The sequence below is a fragment of the Haliotis rubra genome, unplaced genomic scaffold (genome assembly GCF_003918875.1).
Source record: "Haliotis rubra isolate DU_JTF1 unplaced genomic scaffold, ASM391887v1 Scf295, whole genome shotgun sequence".
NCBI lineage: Eukaryota > Metazoa > Mollusca > Gastropoda > Lepetellida > Haliotidae > Haliotis > Haliotis rubra.
Genome location: NW_025766963.1, coordinates 952,523 through 976,195, shown reverse-complemented (window position 1 = coordinate 976,195; position 23,673 = coordinate 952,523). Strand labels below are relative to the sequence as shown.

The 23,673-nt window shown below is 38.0% G+C and overlaps 1 protein-coding gene across 1 annotated transcript in view; it reads right to left on the bottom strand.

The window, feature by feature from the left end:
* LOC124282195 (ankyrin repeat domain-containing protein 26-like) overlaps positions 1–23,673 on the bottom strand; it is an 895,780-nt gene that overhangs the window by 155,654 nt on the left and 716,453 nt on the right. Inside the window, exon 38 of the mRNA XM_046718159.1 lies at positions 3,545–3,595. Within this exon, the coding sequence (XP_046574115.1) occupies positions 3,545–3,595 (51 nt within the window). The remainder of the gene's footprint in view (positions 1–3,544; positions 3,596–23,673) is intronic.

The following is a 23,673-nucleotide window of genomic DNA, read 5'->3' as shown; positions in this document are numbered from 1 at the left end:
CGGGAGCACAGCCCTTCCGACACTCTGGGTAATGCAGAAGGCTGCAGTGTTGGGGAGCCTTCATATTCTCCGGAAAGTTCTTTGTGGGTTTGACTAGGCAGTGTTTCCTGGGAGAAGTCCCATTCGCTGTCTGGGCTGCATGTAGAGGGGGCAAGGGCCCTGAGCTGATGATGAGCCTTACCAGCCTGACTGTGCCAGGATCACCCGAACCCTCTCTGCTGCATACTATCTTTAATCTGTAAAACATAATAATAATAATAATAGGCCACTTGTATTGCGCATTACTCCATCCTTGATGCATGCTCGAAGTGAACAGTCAAAAAAAAGAATTCAGAGCTGTTGAAAGAGATGGGTCTTGAGATGGGTCTGAAAGACATTTGATTTAGAGATCTTCTGATTGATTCTTGGAGGCTGTTCCATGCGGATGTCGCTGCATATGAGAAGGAACGCTGGCCATATCTCACAGTCTTGATGTTGGGAATGCGACACAGAAGCTTGGACTCAGAGCGTAGGGATCGAGTGGGGGGAGTAGATAGGCAGGAGGTCCTGTAGGTAGCCTGGAGCGTCGCCGGACAGACATCGGTGGGTTAAGCAGAGGATCTTGAAAGTAACCCTCTGCTGCACTGAAAGCCAGTGTAGATTCTTCAGGATTGGAGTGATATGATCTTGTTTATGGGCGAGTGACACAATCCTGGCGGCCATATTCTGTACACGCTGGAGACAATTTATCTGCACAGCAGAGGCTCCAACAAGGAGGCTGTTACAGTAGTCGATCCTTGTCAAGACTAGGGACAGTATGAGAATGATGGCTGATTCTTTGGTCAAATATTTCCCGGATGTTGCTGATGTTCCTCAACTGAAGAAAACCTATCTTGGTTATTTGGCTGATGTGACTGTCCATGGAGAGGTCCGAGTCCAAGATTACACCCAGGTCTTTGACACTCTCTGACACTGGTACCTCAGTATCTCCAGTAACCAAGGTAGTGAGTTTGGACTCTAAACGCCTTGCCTTGACTTTGGTCCAACCACAACACACTCCGTTTTTTCAGCATTCAACTTGAGTTTGTTGGTCGACATCCATTTCAGTATGTCATGACAGCAGTTTGTCATAGCTTGAGCTGCCCACCGTGCTTCAGGTTGATTAGGCTTGAAGAGTGATGCCAGCTGAGTGTCATCTGCGTATAGATGCCTGTTGATCTCATGTACCTTAATGATTGAACCAAGTGCCTTGGTGTACAGTGTGAATAGAACTGGAACCAAAACCGACCCCTGTGGCACACCGCTTGAGAGATTCACTGGAGCTGAATAGACACCATCGATATACACCAATTGATACCGATTCAACAGATAGGATTTGAACCAGGACCATACAGTACCATTGAGGAAGAAGTCATCCTTGAGGCGACTGAGTAGCATCTGGTGGTCTATGGTATCAAAGGCTGCGCTCAAATCTAACAGCACAGGAGGCCCACATTACCACTGTCAATACCACGTCAGTGGTCGTTGAGGACTTTCAATAGGGCTGTCTCCATACTGTGTTTAGGATGGTATGCCGATTGGAAAGGCTTGTACAAATTGTGATGCTCAAGATGTTCTGCCAATCGCTTTCCGACAGCTCTCCCAATCACCTTGGAGATAAACGACAGGTTTGAGACTGGCCTGTAGCTCATCCTTGTCCAGAGTGGATTTCTTCAGTAATGGTTTCACTATCGCCTTCTGGATGCTTTGTGGAACTACTCCTGACCTGAGACTTGAATTGATGATGTGAAGAATTACTGGTATGAGAATATCAATGTTATTCACTACAATCTTGGTTGGTATAGGGTCCAGAGCACAGGAAGTCGGTTTGGATTTCTTAATAAGAGCTAACAACTCCTTGGTTGTAAATGGAGCAAACTCTGTGAGACAGTCAGATTCAAAGGAAAAATGGGTTTCTTCATACATACTAGAGGGACTCTCATCGTGTGAAAATGTCTGATGAATTTTCACAATCTTCTCAATGAAAAAGTCTGAAAACTGTTGAGCGATACACTCAGAGTCATGATTCAAATGATTCAAATGCAAAGTGTCAAACACTATCAACTGATCTCATGAAATGCCATGCAAAAGATACTCAGAAAAGGAAGACACTATCCTCTGCCAACCGCAGCACATAACAAAAGATTCCTTATGACAACTGCACATGGATCTTCCTATTTATCTTCATAGAAATGTTTTCCACAAAGTAGAAAGCGTTTTGGTGTATGTGTCACATATGCAGCACATATTTAGCACTGTATCCATAATGCGTGTATTGGTGTTCCTTAACTGACAAAAACAATCGCAAAAACATAGCTTCTTAAGAAAAGAAAGATTTATGGATGTCAACTTTCTTTATTGTGAATAACACAGTTTCGAAGTGTATGCTTCATCAGGTGAATGGTAGGGAGTATGAGGGGATATATATATATGTATATACATATATGAGGCACTACAAAGAATACATGGTTAACAATGTTGAGGAATGAATGTGTAATACAAACATGAGGCCACTGATACACTAAAACAACATGATAATGTTTGTCATGGGATGTAATACAAACATGAAGAGGCCAGTGATACACTAAAACAACATGCTTCTTTGATGAAAATGGAAGCCCATTGTTTCAGAGACTCAAGGTCAACATGAATATTTACTTATGGACAAGGGTGCTTTGATTCAGTTGTATTTAGAGATCATTTAGTACCACATAATTGATATTAGTACAAATGGTGCTCCATTTTCTAAATAGGCTGTGCCATAAATTAAACCCCCAAGTGCCCAAACCAATGTGAATTGAATAGAAATATTTTATGTGTGTTATGTTCCATGTATGTTCTATACACTGTGTAAAAATGAACAAAATCGATGACATGAACTGGGAGGCCTTGGTTGAATTAACATGGAATGACTCACCTACAAAGCTGTAACAATGATATCTTATTGTAGGAGCTTGGTGTAAAAATAAACAAACAAATAAATATAACAAACACGCCCCACCCCCACACCCCATGATACAATATACACATTTCAAAGTAAATGTTGATGTGTCTGATAAATCAAATATATATGCATTGTTAAGTTTGTGTGCACTAGGCCGGACCCTCTGTCCTCTGAACAGGGCAATCTTAGGGATATGAAGGTTACAACTCCCAGATCTCACAAAGATTTATGAGTCTAGTGCCAAAGTTGTTTTGCACAACTGCGCACAAGACAGTGAATTTGAGTTTCAAAGGTCTCTGTTGTAAACCAGTTTGTTCATGACCTCAGCTGCTTGAGCAGATAAAGCAGACGATGAGTAAATTGTCTGCTTCCACCTGGTAAGGTACAAAAGCTTTTAACCAAAGAGTGAGTCACACAAGAACACAATAATGACAAAAACTCTCAATGATAGGACAACTCACAAAAATTGAAGGAGGCTTAAAAGGTTTCATTACAGGAGCATATGGATATGCACTAGCACATTACAACTGTTGAGGAGAAGCAAAAGGCAAAGTCATGTTTAAGGTAAAACAAATGACTTACCCCTTCCAAAGACTCATGAATATCCTGCTTCTCACGGTCAAGCTGGGCAATCTATTGGCACAAACAACATATAATATTTACACATTTTATCCCAGGCATCAGTAATGTCCAGTCCCTAATTCATTTGGGGAGAGCTTTGCAGCTTGGGTCAACCAATACTACTGATGCTTTGCATGGAGAAATGTGAAGATTTGTTTGTGAGAAACATCACTATATATCATACACAGAGACATGGAATACTTTTATGATCAACAATACTGGAGTGGGTATTGACAAAAAATGAGTGTGCAGTAAGCTCATCTGTGTGTCAAGACATATGTTAATGCTCCCTGTCATCTTTATGTTGTATTACGACCATAGAAAATCATAGAAATAGTGTCGGTCGAAGTCCATAGAGCAAGACTTGGACTTTTCGGTTAGTCAAACAGAAGCCTGCAACTAACGCTTGGCAAACATTGTCAATACTAATCCAGTGTCATTGGGTTCGATATATAATATATATACTTCAGGCTTACTGTATGTGCAGGCATGATTTTCCTGCATGTTGGTTTGAGCTATGCTGTTTTCAATGCATATGAAAATTTTGAATTATGCATGTATCTATATTTACCAAAAGAATTTTTTTTAAGAAAATGTTTCCACCAGTGGCATAACATCATTGGAAACTGAGCTTGGTCATCTCAATTTTCACATGCTCCAGTCGCTTGCCTATTAACAGTGTTGTAAACTCCCCAAAATTTCGGCCAGACAACTGGTCTGGTAACTCTCAAAAGTTACCTGACCGGCTGGAAAGTTACCAGTCCAGAATTTTCAGGATTAACAGTGATTTTGAAGCCTATAAAAATTTGTAGGACAAATGTCCTGAGTGGGTGTCTGGCGATAGGCCATTGACCTAAAGCTCTTTTTGACATTTTTTAAATCCCAATGGCATCATATAACTAAATTGTTAATGACATTTAATGTTGCAACTTGGATTCTAGATATACAGCAAAATTAAAAGATCTAATCCCACTGTTGATAAATATGAAATTTATTTTTCTAACATTTTTCAAATAATACAACTACAACTTTTATGTTTTTAATGAAAATGCAAGCATTTATAATATCCAGAAATATCACAAAAGAAGCAAAAACTATGATGATTTTTTTCCATTTGTGACTTGTCATAACATCCCCGTGCCTTTTTCTTTTATATTTTCATTTTTACGTAATCAGAAAATTATTAAAGCCACTGATGATATCGGAAATAGCTGACCATGCATATTATTTAAGAAATCTTTAAGATAATATGTATGGTCGCCTATTTCCCGATATCAGTGGCTTTCCTCTCGGTAACATGACACAACAACGGAAAATACCTCCGTTTTCGAAGCTTCGTATGAATAACATGCGAGGCGAATCGTTTGATGGCGGGTATCGTTGGAAAGCTCTGAACATCAACAATATCACTATACCCTTGCTGAGAGTATTTTCACAGTTGTAAGAAGCGATTTTATTGGATAAAGATTGGTTTCTAATGACGCTTTTTCGCCACAGTCTGCTATAAGAGTCGTGATTGGTCAAAATCAATTACGGCAATGGATACTGTCCTCGTAAACGAAAACTTTTATATTTAGACGAAAGTTTTGGGTAAAATAATGCTATTCGGAACATATTAAGCACAAAATCGCTATGTATACGTAAATTATGGAACTTATTCGAAGTATAGTGCTAGATTATGACCTGTGACAAAAATGCTTCATGTATATATTTTCGCATTAAACATCGTGTCCAAGCGTGAAGATTGAGGCGGCGAAAGCCGAGATGTCACTTGTCAGTGACTTGACTCGCATTGCATGATCGCACAAAAAGATGGAAATAGTAGTTTTATATGTACGTTTGACAACTTTTATGAATGCTATTGTTGATTTTATTCATTAGTTTATTCAATTTATTTAATGATGTCCTTGAAACATTGTTACATGCAGGTGGGGTCGGGAAAGCCCGTTTCTGATTGTCCAATGCTTAAAATAGCAGCCAATCGCGCAATCCATTACATGTACATTTGGTAGCTTAGTGTGATAAAAAAGGATGCGTAAATACATACACGCCGCGGAAACATGATCAAGATTTCGTGGTTAGTTTTTGATGAATTCGTAAATGATAATGTTCGTAATTTATTAGGTCCAATATGTGAAAATAACATCGAAATTATCGATCGGCACAATAACACGTTTTTAAATGTTTTTAGTCATTATATACATTACAAAATTACGCTGATTCAACAGCCAGACCATCGGGCGTGCAACTTTTTAAAACTGACCGTCCGGTCGCAAAACAGACCGTCCCGGACGGTCGGGCAGGCGGGAGTTTGCAACGCTGCTATTAAGCTGTAATCCGCTGCCAACTCAGCTTATAAAACACAGAAACTTGTGTGTTAACAACATTGAAATATACCCTGGCCATCTGACCTCAAAAGGAGACAAAGATACAATTCTAAAGGAAATGCGGTGCATGAAATGAGACTTCAAAAGTCAGATAACAACACTCACAAGTCCAAGATCTGAGTACAAGATTCAGTTACTTTGAATCAAAGTTGACTAATGTCAATGTACGTCCTTATATTTTGTCTAATAATCCTAATCAGTTTATTGTCATATTTGTGTGCATTTTGAAACCTAAACATATGATCTGCTTATACTTATAGTGAATTTATAACATGACTGTAATATCTAGACATTTTATAGCTTGCCAATGTGAATCATATTTCACACACGCCCTAATTACGACCTAGTGTATGTTGTCTGTCTCAATACACTTCTAGGCAAAAAAAAAATGATTCTGTTGAATGCTACCACAAATGAATAAAAACAAAATGCAAATATTAGAAATAAAACAGACTAAAGTGTGCAACAATGTCAGGCTATTACCTTCTTCGAGGAATGTATCCATCAATATCCACATAAAGTAATGGTCTAGAAGCCAGATCCCCCAAATAGTGAAAATGTGGTGCAGTTCTGGCGACCGAATGGGATGTGATTTTTCACAATCAGGAATGATTTGGCTTTGATTTAAAGCCGGTTGTCATCAGCTACCGTGCGTGACTACCGTACAGAGGCCCTTTTAAGGTGCAACATGTCATGTCAGTTATGGCAATATTTTAACCGATAACTGGATGGTTTAATTTAATAACTCTGGTTTGGTTTGACCGATTTTCATAACAAAAATAGTTTTGGAATGATCAGACCATGATTTAAAATTGTGGACAATAATATTACATATATGTTCATCGCAAAAATATTTTGGTAAGGTCAAAGGTCAGTTTTAATAGAAAGGGCATTTGATGAGAAAATGTGAGTTGAACTTTACAAATTAAAGGTAGTTTTTCCAAAATTATGTTTTTCTGATTCAGCTATATCATTTGAAGATCATATAAACCTTTGGTTGGCATTGTATTCATGAAAAAACCATTACAAGGAAATAAAGGTTGGTACTTTGTATTTAGATCAGCAAAACATAAGATAATTTCAGTTCCATGCTTTACAAATTATCAACAATACTAAATATGTCGAAGATACTGTTGAACTATCATACAAATTTGCGTTTATTGACATTCTAGCAGAAACAACAATTCAGCTGATGTCAGAAGGAGATATGTTTTGATAAGTGTCAGTATTGCACTGACATGTCGTGAAACCCTTAAAGCTGATGGATAATAATATGACATCCTAATGGAAGGTTTACAATTGACATTATGGTGTTCCATTTTTTCTGTTTACAATGTGAAATATTACGACTTTGGGTTTTCTTTCTTTATTTTACACCGGCAATCATTGATACATTGTAAAAGATATGACACACTGATCAGAAAGGCGTTATGGTATCTTACCACCAAATATACACACAGTCATGTCATCATAACACAAGCAACATTACCTTCATATCAATTCGTATTTATTGTTCTTAATAGTCATAGTGTATTCCCAGTTGACATGTTAGTCAATGTCAACATTGTCAAGATCACGGGAACATGTTTCATGTCCACATCCACATGCCGAAGCACACAACAGGTTCAACCTCTTGCAGCTACTCCTTCCTGTACATTGGCGTTTATATGCACAGATATGTTGAAGAAGGTCCACGGAAACGATTTAGTCTTAACATTTTTGCAATCTTATCACAGAGGAACAGAGGAATATTTGATGAAGATCTATTACGAAAGAAACGTACTGCTTTAAATACAAAACATTAAGTGCCTAGTTTTGTGGACAACTCAAAAGAAATTCCTAGACAATATTCATATAAACATCTTGCTTCTACTGTAACGTTCATAAAAATATCGCACCTTGGTTTTAGTAATATGTAATGATATACACAAAAGAGTTACACATAGCATGGTCATGACACTATGAGCATCGATCTTCACAAGTGGGATACGATGGCATGCATCAAACAAGTAAGTGAGAATGACCACCCGATCACATTTGTTCGCTCTTACAACATGGGTTGCTGAAGATCAATTTTGACCCAATTAACATATTTGTGAACCTGCCAGAATGGTTGATGAATAAATGCAAAGTCAGTCTCATGATATGTATTGTAGATCATTCCAAATGCTATTACTGACAACAGAATGTCTGTCGCCAATATCTTTTCTGGTCTCTGCATAAGTCGTACCTCAGAGAGCCAATTGTCAAGCTGCATTTAATTAATACCAGCTGTTCCGCATTACACGCACAGAAGTTGGTATATACGCTGACAGACGCTTTAGAATTATATTTTGCTGGAAAACCTTGAATCGTCTATACATATTGACAGTAGTGAGTGACCTCGCCTAGATGGATACTAAAAGACCAACTGTCGTTCCTTTCCCCGATTTCCATATGTCGCATGACTACGTTGTCCTTCAAGCAGAGAGTGAATGAACTAACAATAGTTATCGTTATCATGGAATTGGCTCACGCCAATCACTGTCTTCATCAGCTGACGACGCCGACAGTACAACGCCAGCTCTAACATATTGACAGACCTCACCTAGATGAACATTACCAAGTCGGCTGTAGTCAACTGCATTGTTCCAAAAGCTGTGATCAGCAGAGTGTGTTTCAAATGCTTGCCCAGATCTATATATTTAGTTTCCGAATGCTAATATTACTAGGATTAAGGTTTTAAACGCGTTTCCCTCCTTGTAAGAACCACATTCGCTCTGTATCGCTGGGACCTTACACATGCCAGTAGTCTGTCTCATACTCCAAACTTTCGCCCAGCCCCTTCTGTAATGCAATAGTCCAAAATGAAGCCAGTCTAGTTCTGAGTCTCCGAACTCACTGGCTAATTCAGTATACATGTATACGGAGTTATATATTGTTATCAAAAGTTCCAATTTTTCGGAGGCTTCCGCTTGGTATAACGTGCCAGGATCCTGTAATTATGGACCCAAACATGCTCGGGTATGCTTATTGTGTTTTCAAGACCATATCTATGTTTCTGAATTTCTCCCACATTAAACAAACTGTTGTTAGATCCAACATTAAACTTGCACGTTGTGTAGCCTTATTATGGCATTGGGTTTTGTGCGTGCGTTTGTTTATTATTTTCTTTGTTGCATTTGTATGGGCTGGGGCTATTCAAGATGAAATCCACCTAAGCAGGATTAATTGATTATTTTCTCACTAACACAGTGAGTAGCGAATGTAGACACCTACTTTTTGTTTGTACCATAAGCTCCTAGTTTTTCCTGGTTACGTGAGTGTGTGAGTGAGAGTGAGAGTGAGAGTGAGAGTGAGAGTGAGAGTGAGAGTGAGAGTGAGAGTGAGTGAGTGAGTGAGTGAGTGAGTGAGTGTGTGTGTGTGTGTGTGTGTGTGTGTGTGTGTGTGTGTGTGTGTGTGTGTGTGTGTGTGTGTGTGTGTCCTGATTGGTGAAATGCCACACAACTACATCGTAATCACTATATTTATTCATGGGTAAATTTTCATAATGTTTGCACTGTAAACTGATCAACATGTGGATGCTTGATGGGCATTTAGAAGTTGGAAGGTAACATAACAACGTATGGTATGGATTTACAACTTCTTTATTATTTACAACACAACGTTTCTAGGCTGCTTCTTAGTAGCCTAGAAACGTTGTGTATTTATGATAATGAATATTTGCTTGATATAGTATGGAATATGGAAAGGTTAATCCAAGTACATTGTATGTACAATTGCTTGTGCGATCTCTTAATCAGGATGACTATTTTCTTCAATTATCCATGGGGTAGTGGAGATAGAGGAAAGATGGGAGGTATATGTTCAAGGCGTTAATGCGTTGATACATCCAGACATCCAGATAACCTGCAGCGTTGCTTGAAATACTAAATCAATACATTTGAAAAAATGCTTACCTAAAAGAACTTTGAAAAGTAAAACAACACTGTGTGAAAGTACCTGTGAGTAATGCAGCTTTAAGCAGGTTTCGATCACAAGTATTTTTACAGATGTTTTGTTTTTGATTGAATGCATGAATCATGAATCAAGAAGAGCGCTGTATAATGCATGGATGCGAAACATGTTGCAAACTGTAATGTTGTCAGTGAACTCCCAATAAACCAGGAGAGAGTAATAACATATTGCATAGCCTAAACAACTATCAAACCTCAATGTGAATAACACAATGTGAACCCAGATTTTCTGTGACCATTTTGTTTTAGTACTGGTAACATGAGCATATATAATGTGTTCAAATACATACCCTTGATATCCGGAATGATGCAAAAGGTTTTAAGCCATGAAAACATTTGAAAACTTTCAAATTTACAAATGTTTTCCCACCTAAGGAAATATTCATATTTCGAACCCAAGTAAACTTAGAAAAGAGTCGGAAATTAGATCACCTATATTACAATCAAAAGGAATGCATTGGGAATACTGTGTATTTCAGAGGGATATGACGGGTGTGTACATTTGGTGGTAAGATACCATAACGCCTTTCTGATCAGTGTGTGATATCTTTTGCTGGTGTAAAATAAATAAAGAAAACCAAAGTCGTAATATTTCACATTGTAAACAGAAAAAATGGAACACCATAATGTCACTTGTAAACCTTTCATTAGGATGTCATACTATTATCCATCAACTTTAAGGGTTTCACGGCATGTCATTGCAGCTGGAGCGTGAAGTGACACATATATAAACAATATTGACCTTTATCAAAACATAACTCCTTCTGACATCAGTTGAATTGTTGAGTTTCATGCATGCAGTGCCAAGCAAAGATATGTATGATCTTCAAATGATATAGCCTGAATTATAAAAACATAATTTTGGTAAAATTACCTTAAATTTGTAAAATTGATAAAGTTGCAAATAAGTTAAGACTAAATGGTTTCCGTGGACCTTCTTCAACTTCATAACTGTGCATGTAAAAGTCAATGTACAGGAAGGTGTCAAAGAGGTTGAACCTGTTGTGTACTTCGGCATGTGGATGTGGACTTGAAACATGTTCCCGTGATCTTGACATTGTTGACATTGGCTACCATGTCAACTGGTAATACACCATGACTATTGGGAACAATAGACACGAATTGATATGAAGGAAATGTTGCTTGAGTTATGATGACATGGCTGACTCATCATTCTTTGATGAGCAAAGAAAGACATCTGGAATAATAGAATTTTACATTTAAGAGCTTTCTGTTATGTTGTGTGATTTTAGAGATAGTCCGACAGTATCATCGACATATTTGGTATCGTTGACTATGTAAAGCACGGAGCTGTTACTGTTGAACAGACATTACATAATATTTTGCTGATCTAGATACAAAGTACCAACTTTTGTTTCCGTGTAATGTTTTTTTCATGCATACAGTGCAAACCAAAGGTATATATGATCTTCAAATGATATAGCTGAATCAGAAAAACATAATTTTGGAAACAATTACCTTTGATTTGTAAAGTTCAACTCAAATTTTCTCATCAAATGCCCTTTCTATTAAAATTGACCTTTGACCTTACCAAAAGATTTTTGCGATGAACATATATTTAATATTATTGTCCACAATTTTAAATCATGATCTGAGCATTCCAAAACTACTATTTTGATGAAAATCGGTCACTCCAAAACAAAGTTATTAAATTAAACCACCCAGTTATCGGTTAAAATATTGCCATAACTGACATGACATGTTGCACCTTAAAAGGGCCTCTGTACGGTAGTCCTGCACGGTAGCTGATGACAACCGGCTTTAAATCAAAGCTAAATCATTCCTGATTGTGAAAAATCACATCCCGTTTGGTCGCCAGAACTGCACCACATTTTCACCATTTGGGGGGTCTGGCTTCTAGACCATAATGATATGCCATGCATCTGCAGCTGACAAGGAATTCTGTTCCATGTCACTTTTAACAGTCTAATATGCGAAAAAGTGATCTATCGTTTCAGTTTTTTTCACATTGGTGTATAATCTCATTGGTCACCCAAGATCGCACACCTGGCAACTCATTGCATGATGTCCACCATACTTTAAAAAGTAACTTAGTTAGCCAATAATGAGCAATCAATCAACGCATTGGCAGTTAATCCTTTGAAGGAAGGAAGTTGTTTTCACACAGACACTTTACGACAGGGTGTAATCAGTATAGATTAGTAAATCTACATACATAAACACTACCTTTTGACAAATCCGCTGTGCAAGATAAAAGTAATTAATCAATCAGCGTGTTATCGGTTAATCCTTTTATCAATGTTTGTTGTTTTTGTATCTCAGCTGATAATTCGTCTTGCTGCACTTCCATGCACATATTACATAAGATGTAATACATTTGTCACATAAGACCTTAATTCGTAATGCTGAGTATTTACTCCAGACACAAGAAATGCCAAATGGGAACCCTTGTCAGGTAATCTAAGTGGTGTTACCACTAATTATACCTGTTTTATATTCATTAACTGACCATCAAGTGAATGATGACAAATAACATGTGTAGGTTTATACCATCTAACACGGGTTACAACAAGGGAGTATTAATTGCTGTTTTGCATACAATTTTAATTGTATGTGAAAACGTATGGGCCGACACTGTTTTGAGAATACGAACAGAACTTCATTGTTGCATAAGAAATACATATAAGCATTTGCTGTGTGCTAAAACTGTATGTACTCATTTACCTAAGTAAATTTTCAGATTCTTCTAGCAATGGCAAAGTGGGTTTGTTTAGTTTACGGATTCAAATATATCAAATGTCAATTTTTAATATCATACGTAATAGACATTATATTTTTACATGACATGATTAAATATCGAGGTAAAAAAAACCACAGAAATGGGATTGATTTGGATCAGTCATTATACCATCCAGGCATTAGAAAACCTGCAAAAGCCTACACTGCTTTGATACTTTATTACAATCAGAGAAGAACAACCAGAGATATTTTCAAATAACGGCATCTGATGGGCATCCACCCTTCCTAATGTCGCACTGTTTAAGTTGAATAAATTAACCGTAACCGTGATGAGCGAGATTGATCATCGTTTTCACTATCACTAGCGTCTGGCTCAAACAAATAAGGCCTAGCGACACCAAGCAGTTTTGACAGAATCGTCTATGAAAACAAGTTGTAACTTGGAAGCTAGGCAAAGCAGGTGACAAAATTAAATGACAGTAGATTGTGAGAACATATAGCTTTCATTTTCCACAACAATTGTCACGATTTCAGGATTTTACAAACCTGTAAACAAGATAATTTACCCCCTGAAATGCACATGAATTCTACATCGGCCCTCATATCTATTCCTCACATTACGTCACGGAGACGCGCCCCTCTGATTGGTTGAAATTTCGTTCCCAGGTGAGAATTGTGCACTGTTGTCAAAAAGGTCGATTTAGGTTAATTAAAGATCGAAATGAGTAATTTTAATGAGAGGGTTTCAATTATAACGATGCCACTTAGTGATTTATGTATTTGTTCCCCCCTAGAGTATATGTGATCTATAAGAGGATCACCAGACCATGTTAATTAGCAAGACAATGGTGGGGTGGGTGGGGAGGGTGGGGGTGACGGAGGATTATTTTTACGTTCAGCATACATAAATGACCCAGAAAACGAAAATACAGAGAACTTAATGATAGCCTACAGAGAGAAAACGACCATCTTCAAGCATTAGGGAAGACCATGATAGAGTATGGAGATGCTGTTTCTCATCTTGTTGGACTTTAAAGTCAATTGTGTATGAACAATCATTGTGGACATTGACGATGTATGATTGTGATTGTGATTAGTACTTTATCAATTTCTTATATTTACGCAGTTACATAATGCTAGACATTGTGTACAGTTATGTATGCTATGTATTATGTATGATCGTGATTAGTAATTTATCAATTTATGTATGCTGAACATAAAAATCCATTCTGGCATGGTTATGGACATCTCTGTAGCTTGTGATCAAGTTGTCCCTGGTGTTAATCGTCGCTCGACTAGAAAGATAGCAACATCTCCATATCATGGCACCTAATATACCTTACAGCAAAACAACATTGTTAATTATTGCTGTTGTTGTTATTTGCTTTTATTTAACGTTGCACGCACGGTGAAGGCCGTGTGGGATTAGTTAAACAAACAAACCCAGTCGACCATGCCTCATAATCCTCTTACTCCTTAAATAAACAACTTGTTCAACTGACAAAAAAGGATGCCACAATTTCATTATGTATCCCCATACTGTTTACTGCAGTATAAGTGAGATCTGCTTCAGTTTCTGAATGACCAATCTTTTGAAGCTGATTTAAGTTCTACTTTAGTAAACTGCTACCTAACAAATTGATCTCAGATTAAAACACATCATCCCAAATTCGTTTAATCCTATTTCAGGTACTAAGAAATGCTGAAATTTTACATATTAGATATAAATCTATCGATACCAGTTTGACATGTTTGGTCATGAGTTACCTAACATAGTGATTATATATTTTTGACCATTACATGTGTCATTACAGCGTCATTTATGCCATTATAATTTTCTCTGATCCATTTCATCATACAGCATGTATTTTATTCAGTGTTTTTAAGCTCATATGATAACATGAATAATGTTATGGTTCCAGTTCATTTTGAAGTGTGAAATTATTTTCGTTCTTCAAGTGTTCCAACCAATATAGTCATTATGGTTACAAACGGCCTGATTTTTAATAACTATCAATTTGGATGTTATATATGAGTGTATGCACCCGCACCCACACACAATATCCGTAATTTGTGAATTCTGTTCGGACGAAAAAGAAATATCTAATTTGATAAGAATCACTATATAAATTATCTTCCCTCACTCTGAGAGAAGCACGGCATTATTCATTCATTTCTTAATAATTTTATCTGCATAAAAGAAGGGATTATAAAAAATAGCTCTCGGTCATCCCTTCTTCAGTTATCAGTCAGCTCCCAAGTTGTGCCAAATAAATGTTTATTAATAAAACAACTGTTGTGTTAAATTGCTTGTTGTGTTGTGTTTGCACAAAATGACAATTCATATATTTTTGTTTGTGCAAACAGAAAATGTTTTCTCACTCGTATGTATTATTTACATATGTAGTACTATGTTTCTGCGCCCTCTTTTAATCATTCAAGTGTCACTCCTTAATATTACGTATAACCTGGCCTTACCAAGTATTCTCAGCAGCAGAAGCATGCGCAGTTTCCATTACATACCTTGAGCATGCGCACACTTTGTTTACTTCCCACAACCCTTTCTACTTCCTTCTGCTCCAAGTCATAGTGCTCGCAACATAACAGCACTTACAAATTTGCTACCCACCCTCCCAATCCCAGGTGGTACTCTTTGTTTATTCCGTTGTTTGTACATATTCTTTCATAGTGCCTTTTTAATCTCCCATAAAATTACAATGTGTCCATGCTCAGAGTATTGAAGCTGACTGATGCTTCATGTAATTCCCTCCCAGGTTATCAACAGGATCCGCAGATCCTCCCTTACATCCATGTTTTAATCATCTATAACATTACACTGTTTCCATGCTTAGATATGGAAGCCAACTGATGCTCCATTTAATTCCCTCGCAGGTTACAACAGGATCCGCAGATCCTCCTTTATATTCCATGTCTGCAGACTGGATCACATTGTCAAGCGCCGCAGCACTACCCCCATCCCCCTCTCACAGCGTGCAATTTGTTTTCCTATTCTGTTGTATGTTAGTATTCTTTCATAGTGATTTGTCTTAATCTTCTACAATATTACAATGTGTCCATGCTTAGAGTATTGACTGATGCTTCATGTAATTCCCTCGCAGGTTACAACAGGATCCGCAGATCCTCCCTTATATTCCATGTCCGCAGACTGGATTTGTACATACTGTTATGTTGCGATCGCTATGACTTGGAGCAGAAGGAAATAGAAAGGGTTGTGGGAAGTAAACAAAGTGTGAGCATGCACAAGGTATGTAATGGAAACTGTGCATGCTTCTGCTGCTCAAGAATACTTGGTAAGGCCAGGTGACACTTGATTGATTAAAAGAGGTCGCAGAAACATAGTACAACATACGTAAATAGGTAAATAATACATACGAGTGAGAAAACATTTTCTGTTTGCACAAACAAAAATATATGAATTGTCATTCTGTTTTCAATGTCATAATATGTGAGGTTCCTCATTCACACATACATACAAGCTGACAGCTGAACACAAAACAATATGCAATCAACCAAATTCAATACAATACAACTTTCACCGCCTGTGCATACCACACTGTTGACGAATCTCTCAGGTGTATTAGAGCGATAATCACATTGCGACATGTCGAACAAACCTACAGCTCGGCAGATTTAAATAACTTACTTTTTTAATAAGAAAGCAAGATTTATGGATGTCAACTTCTTTATTGTCAATAACACAACGTTTGGGAGCGTATGCTTGCTCCTTCATCAGGTGAAAATCAGGTCACAATAAAGAAGTTGACGTCCATAAATCTTGCTTTTCGTATGCATTCCACTTCTAATTGCCCATCAAAGATTTAACTTACGTCCAGAGGCTTTTTAAGAGGCATAGAAACTTGGTTTTCCTTCCAGACGCTGTCTTAACTGACTTGACTCACTCATCAATTAACAAGGCAGTAGGCCTTGTTATTTGGTACATCTTAACTGCCTTGATTCACTCATCAATTAACAAGGGATTAGGTCTTGGGGTATACAAAGAACAATCATTTACCATCACCCACCAGTTATCTCCCCTTGTGGACATTTCCAAAATTGTAAATTTTGGGAAATCTTATATTTCCAAAATTAGAAATGTCTTGGAAACATCATGTTTCCAAAATTGGAAATGCCTTGGAAACATCATATTTCCAAGATTGTAAATGTGGACTTTTTTCCAGTGTCTGGGATTTTCCTTGCCCCTTCGTTAGGTGACTGGTAACTAACAGGTATACAGGATATATATACTAGTAATATACATGAAGCCAGAGTGAATTTAAAGGTCACATGCAACGTAAAACACAACTTTGCAGGTTCTGATACCTCTCGGTTTGGACTTACAGATACAAATCATCAAAAATGCAAATTCAACTAATAAAGTTGAAAAATAAAGCGATAAAAAAAACAAAACACACGCCCCGCGAAATCGGAGTTCAAGCGATTCACTAAATTCACCCCAGCTTGGGGTTTAAAAGTGTTTTCAACAGCTGGGCTGGGCTGCGCTGAGCTGCGCTTATAGCGCATGCGCAGTGAATAGGTTCGCGCAGCTTGGAAACGGGATGTCCGGATTATAAGGTCGTGAGCAGGAGTAGTCTAATCAAAACAAATACAGATTAACCAGATTATGATGGTGTTTGTAAGTTGCTTTTGATCAATGTGACGGGTTGCATGTGTTGTAGTAATAAAATTTGGAGTAGTTTGTTGAACTATATGGAATACAGCGAGTAAGTGAGGCCCAGTAAAGATTAATCAATAGGTTTTAACTGAATTTGTTTTGCATTATTTTATTACTTAAATGGATTAAACTTCTCCAAAACATAAGTATAATCTCACATGTACTATATAACATGAACTCTAAAGTCAGTAAGACATCGCTGTAATGGCTGGTATACGCAGAGTTGAACTCATTGAGTCTCAGAGAGGTACCCCACAAGTATTTCTTGGCTATGATCCAAGGCATAGAGAACTCTACTCTAATATAATCAGTTCTGGCTGATTCCATACTGATTTGCTTACTTGTACTGGATGCGATCATTATGTTTATTTCTATTTTCATTATTATTAACAAGTCTTCCCACCTATTGAAACTGGGCTGACAATATTAAACTCTACTCTAATATAATCAGTTCTGGCTGATTTCATACTGATTTGCTTACTGGATGTGATCATTATTTTTATTGTTATTATTATTATTGTGGTAAAATGTGTTTTTCAGCTTGTGCGATTGTCAGTACTTACGGGTACTTATGGGAGTTGCAGCTCGTATATGTTCCAGTTGCGGTAGTGAGTACTTCGGATGTATCCTAGGTCAGTCAGTCCGTCAGTCAATCCGTCCGTCAGTCTGTTGTGGTTAAGTCGCCACATGTTTTAGTTTACAGTCAGAGCGTCTACTAGGAGCGCTCCGTACGTTCTGTATAAGAACGAAACCCTCGTACGTTCTATATAAGAACGAAACCTTCCCCCAAAAAACAAACCCCCCACCCCCCTAGACAGTTTGGGGTAATTAAGGCCAGACAGGGTGGATGGATTCATCTTTACCGGCATAGTGACTCCATGCATCTTGTTTATTTCTAGAGAACAGTAGCAGTTAGGAACAAATAGGAATATAGGTAGAAATCCGTTGTAGGTTGCTAAGTAATATATTGTTGGGTTTAGGGAGGTTTTCATGAACCTTTTTGTTTTATCGTGGTGCATTACAATTACTGCAGAATCTCGTCGAGTTGGCATCAGATGTAACCCAGTTTATACCATTTGCGAGATATTGTTGCACATGGTTGTTTTTGTAGCAGTGAATTACGTTTATTGCAGAACCTAGTCGAGTTGGCATTAGTTGTGACATAGTTTATACCATTTGTGAGACATTGTTGTACATGGTCGTTTTGTTGCAGTGCATTACATTTACTGCAGAACCTAGTCGAGTTGACATCAGAGGTGACACAGCTTATAGCATTTGTGAGATGTTGCACATTGTTGTTTTGAGGCAGTGAGAAGTTTACTGCAAAATCTAGTCGAGTTGGCATCAGATGTGACACAGTTTATAGCATTTGTGAGACGTTGTCGCACATTGTTGTTTTGTAGCAGTGAGTTACCGTGCCGTACCATGTTTTCGGGGTATGTCTTTTTCCCGTAATTTCTCGCGTACAGTGAGATGACAGCGCCACCTGTAAACACTGTCTTGAGTGCTGAAGCTTCCATGGCAACTGGGACACAAAATGTTTGATATATCCAGCTTTCAGGTAAGTTGTGACCTGAATGTCTGTCTAAATACTAAAATTCTACCCAAGAACGTAATGCACTTTCAGACCCTTCATAAATGTGATGATAACTTTTGAAATAAAGCTCGTAACTTGTCAAGCAGACCATCGTCTGCTAGAGTGAAATAAACATCACGTGACTCTAATGGAATGTTGCTGACGTAATAAAAAAACTATGGAAAACCGAATTGGTCATCTCTTACATATTTTTTTTTTTTTTTCCCGTGTTGCAGAATTCGTCTCAGGACAATACAGGCGCTATAGCCAAAATGATCTAACCAACGCATTTAAAGCTGTAATTGAAGATAAAATAAGTGTTTATAAAGCATCAAAAATGTTTGCTGTACCAGAGCAGACCATAAGGGATTGCATATCAGCGAAAGTTGACATTGACTCCACAACTTCCGGGCCATCCAGTTGTTTTAAATGTAGTATTCTTGTCATTATATTTTTGGCTAAATTTGACTTCAATCGCCAGTGGCTGAAGGGATGATATAAATCCAGCTAGGGTCCATGCAGGTAGCAAAAGTAATGTAAGTCCCCATTGTCCCTAATTTGGTGATCTACCTTCAGTTGTTGGCGATCTATAGCCAGTTTTTATATTGTATTGTCCAAATAGTGCTATCAGTTTTAACTCTCCACACTAGTTTTAGTTGTAATTGTGATATTCTAGTTGTTTTACTGTCCTTCGTCGACAGGTTTTTATGACGTACATATATTCCATTTCAATGTCAAATGTTCTCATTTCACTTTTTATTGTATAAATTGTTTTCATCACGATATGGCTGCGATATTGCCGATGTGACGTTAAATATTAGCTCACTCACTCACGCTTAGTCAAATTGAGGAATCACGTTTGGCAAAGCACAAAAGTTACATGGCTTCAGTGGGTTATAGTTACACAAGATCAGAAGTCAACTCACTTGCAACTGACTTCGCCATAAGCTTGGGGAAGAAAAGCAAGGACTCTGCTGCATTCTCAATGAAATGGTGTTATGGTTTTCTCAGACGGTGGCCAGAGCTAAAAGTTACCAAGCAAAAATCTCTCACTGAACTCAGGGCTGGCTTATGCCACTTCTGAAGAAAAAGTCTGTGAACTGGAGAAAGTTTTGACGAAATATGATTTGAAATCGCGCCCAGAAAACATCTACAACGTCGATGAGAAAGGCATGTAATCAAGTTCATTCACCACCCTATGTTGTTCGATCGATTTCAAGTTCATCTATTGACATTTCTTCGGAGCGTTCATCTGTTGTCACTCTGATAGGATGTGGAAACGCCCTTGGCCACCAGATACCACCTTTCTTCATATTCAAAGGTCCCGTATGAGGGAGGAGTTACTTCATCATGCCACATCGGGAGCTGATGCAACTGTATCTGACAGTGGATGGTGGAACTCGGCAATATTTAAGAAGTACTTGGAAACACACTTTCTCCGATACGCTCAGGGAAGGAATGATCATAAAATTGTACTCATGTACGATGGTCACAGATCACACATTTCTCCTGATCTTATTGACTGGGCGAATGAAAACAACATCATTCTGTTTGTGCTTCCACCCCACACCAGCCATATGCTTCAACCGATGGATGTTGGTTGTTTTGGACCATTTTCCAAAATATTTCAAAGTGAATGTCACAAGTGGCAACGTGAGAATCCCGGAACTGTCAATAAGTACAATATATGCGAAATCGCTTGCAAAGCATACGGGGCAGCGTTATCAGCAAACAACTTGCAAAGTTCCTTTCGAAAATGTGGGATATTTCCATTCAATCCATCCGCTGTTGACATGTCATACCTGCAGCTGTCAAAGTTTGCTGAACAACACAAAGCATCAAACCCACCTGATAATGACAAGCGACATGAGAGGGAGTTTCCATCTGCACATGCTATGGAAAAAGAGTCTGTCAGAATTGAAAATGAAGAACCAAAGTCTGATTTCTTCGCTGACAAGTTGCCGGTCATTCAGTGTCCAAAGCGAAAGCCAAGAAGGTCTTTAAGTAAAGTTATTGCAGGGAAGGCAATTACCGAGACAGCTGTCACCGCCGACATAAACAACTATATCGTCAAGACAAAACAGAAGAAAACAACAAAAGAGCCATCTTCAGCTACACCTCAGTTATCAGCTGATTCAACGCAGAAAAATCGACCAAAACAAAAAAAGTCAAGTTAAGCAAACCAGCTACTAATGCGGACGATTCCGAAAGACCAGGACCATCAGGGTTGGATAGGCTTTTGATCAGCGATGACGAGCCAATCAGCGACGACGAAATATTAGACGAAGAAAAATGTTGCGTGTGTAAACTTTTCCAGCCAGTGGAATTACAGTCATGTGTGTCAGTGGTATTTACAACATGGGGTCAGTGCATGTACCCGGCTTGTGAGCACTGGGTTCACTTAAAATACTGCTGCGATGTCACTGTACTGCGCAGACATGACGTGTTTTATTGTCCCTGCCATGGAGTGCCATGCAGACAAGAAGAATGAATGTGCACATGATTGAATAACTTACCTGTAAATATGTTTATTTTCAACAATTTTCACAAAAAAACACTCAAATAATCTAGAAAAAAATGACCAGCTGGCTTGACTTTTTATTAAAATGCCACATTGTATTTGTTGACTTCTTGGGAGAAGAATGCATCACCTGGGCTTCCATACAAGGTCGTGACCGCGGGCTATGACGAGTAACCCCAAAACATGGTACGTCACTTCTCCCACTTGCGCTGGCAGACAGACACGATATGTTCGCTGCATTGGAAACCAGTGGACAACAGAACATTCTGACAATAAATTTATGAAAGGTGAGATGATATTTTATTACGGAATTACAGTTTTGATAATCTACTGATACGCAATAATTTACATGATCATCTTGTGTGTTATTACCCCGAAAACATGTTACACCATGGTATGTTTACTGCAGAATCTAGTCGAGTTGGCATCAGATGTGACACAGTTTAAACATTTGTGAGTCGTCGTCCCAGTTTCTTGTTTTATAGCAGTGCAATACATTTACTGCAGAACTTAGTCAAGCTGACACCAGATGTGAGAGGTTTATCTTAACTCTTCTTACATTGTGATCTTTTGTGCTCTTGTGAATGTGTTACAGTACTCTAACCATATGAAACCATGTCCGTCCAGAATGGTGTGAAAGCGTGAGCATTATATGTCAAACAAGTGCTTAATTTATATTTTGTTATCATAATGAATATACTTTGTTTAACTATACCGATTTGAATTGTCGTTCATCCCGCAACATAAAATGTAAAGAACCTGGGCCAGTAGAACGAGTTTGGCCGTTAATGTCACCATACTATCTCATATAAAAATACACAACGCAAAGTCCATCATCATACATGTCAGCCAGACATTGTCCTATTACATTATTATTAAAAAGTCTTCCCTGATTTCTTACATTTCTGATTTCTGTTATTTGTTTTATGGGCCATTCCTATTTCATTAAGAGGTAACTGGCAGGGGATTAGCTGTGCACTCAACAAGATAGTTTGTTGCTTTAACCTGTCTGACAAATGGCACGTCGACTGAAACGCATTGATTTATGGCTCATGCACCTGAGTTCGGTCTCTGTCACATTATGTTATTACACAGACAGGCAGGTGTGATACTTGTACACATGAAATGTTATGATGTCTGTTGATTGCAAAATGTTATACACTCTATATATACACACACACACACACACACACACACACACACACAATGAGCCATGAGGGCATCGGCAAATGAACCAGCCAATGAAAGTTTTTGTTACACTTGAGTGCACGCCCACCGCTCTGACTGGGTTCGGTATCCTGGGTGCTTCGTTTCGAGGGAAGTAAATCTAATTACAAAATATCACACTTTTGATTTGCGATTGTACGCATATAATTTGTTTAACATGCCGTCATATGATTCCGTGGTACTTACGTTTCCGTGGTATTTTCTAATCACATAGTTTCTCAAGAGCCGCTCACCAAATTGCACCACCTATCGATTGTTTACGTTCATCAGTTGATCGTCACAGCTCTGAGCAAAAAATGTTCAGATTTTCATCAATTTGCGTACGTACAGTCCACTACTATTAAAAACTAATGCAACTTTATGTAGAGCACTTAATGCACTTTTTGTGCGATATTTACAAACATTTTCTATAAACTTATTCAGCTTCAAAGTTTTCTAAACATCGCTCGTCTACTAGCTGATGTAATCAATAAAAATAATCACGTGACCTAAGGGGGGAATCCCAGCTCTATTTTTTAAACTGTGGAAGCCCGATAGGCTCATCTCTCAAGTCGTATTTTCACTTTTCATTTCACTTATCCCGTTGATCGACTCTACACATTTTGTGAACTGGAAATTCATGCTGAAGAAATGTGACTATTGTGTTATTTCTATAAAATTGTTGACTGTGTTACAATTTATCTACTTCATTATTACTGAAAAACCTACATTGACACTTCTGGATTAGATGTTGACAACGTGTGAGATTGTGACATGTGCTGTGCGCTTGTAATTTGATCTGTAGGGAATACCACGGAAACATATGACGTCACCAGAGTTTGTGCACAATGGCCACCTGTCGTCCGATATGGACAACAATGAACTTCAGAATGACAAAAGTGTTTCATTGACATTAAATGATGCAAAGGTATGTAATCTAACACTATGTTATGTTTATATGACTTGACAATATCAGCGATCATATTCATAG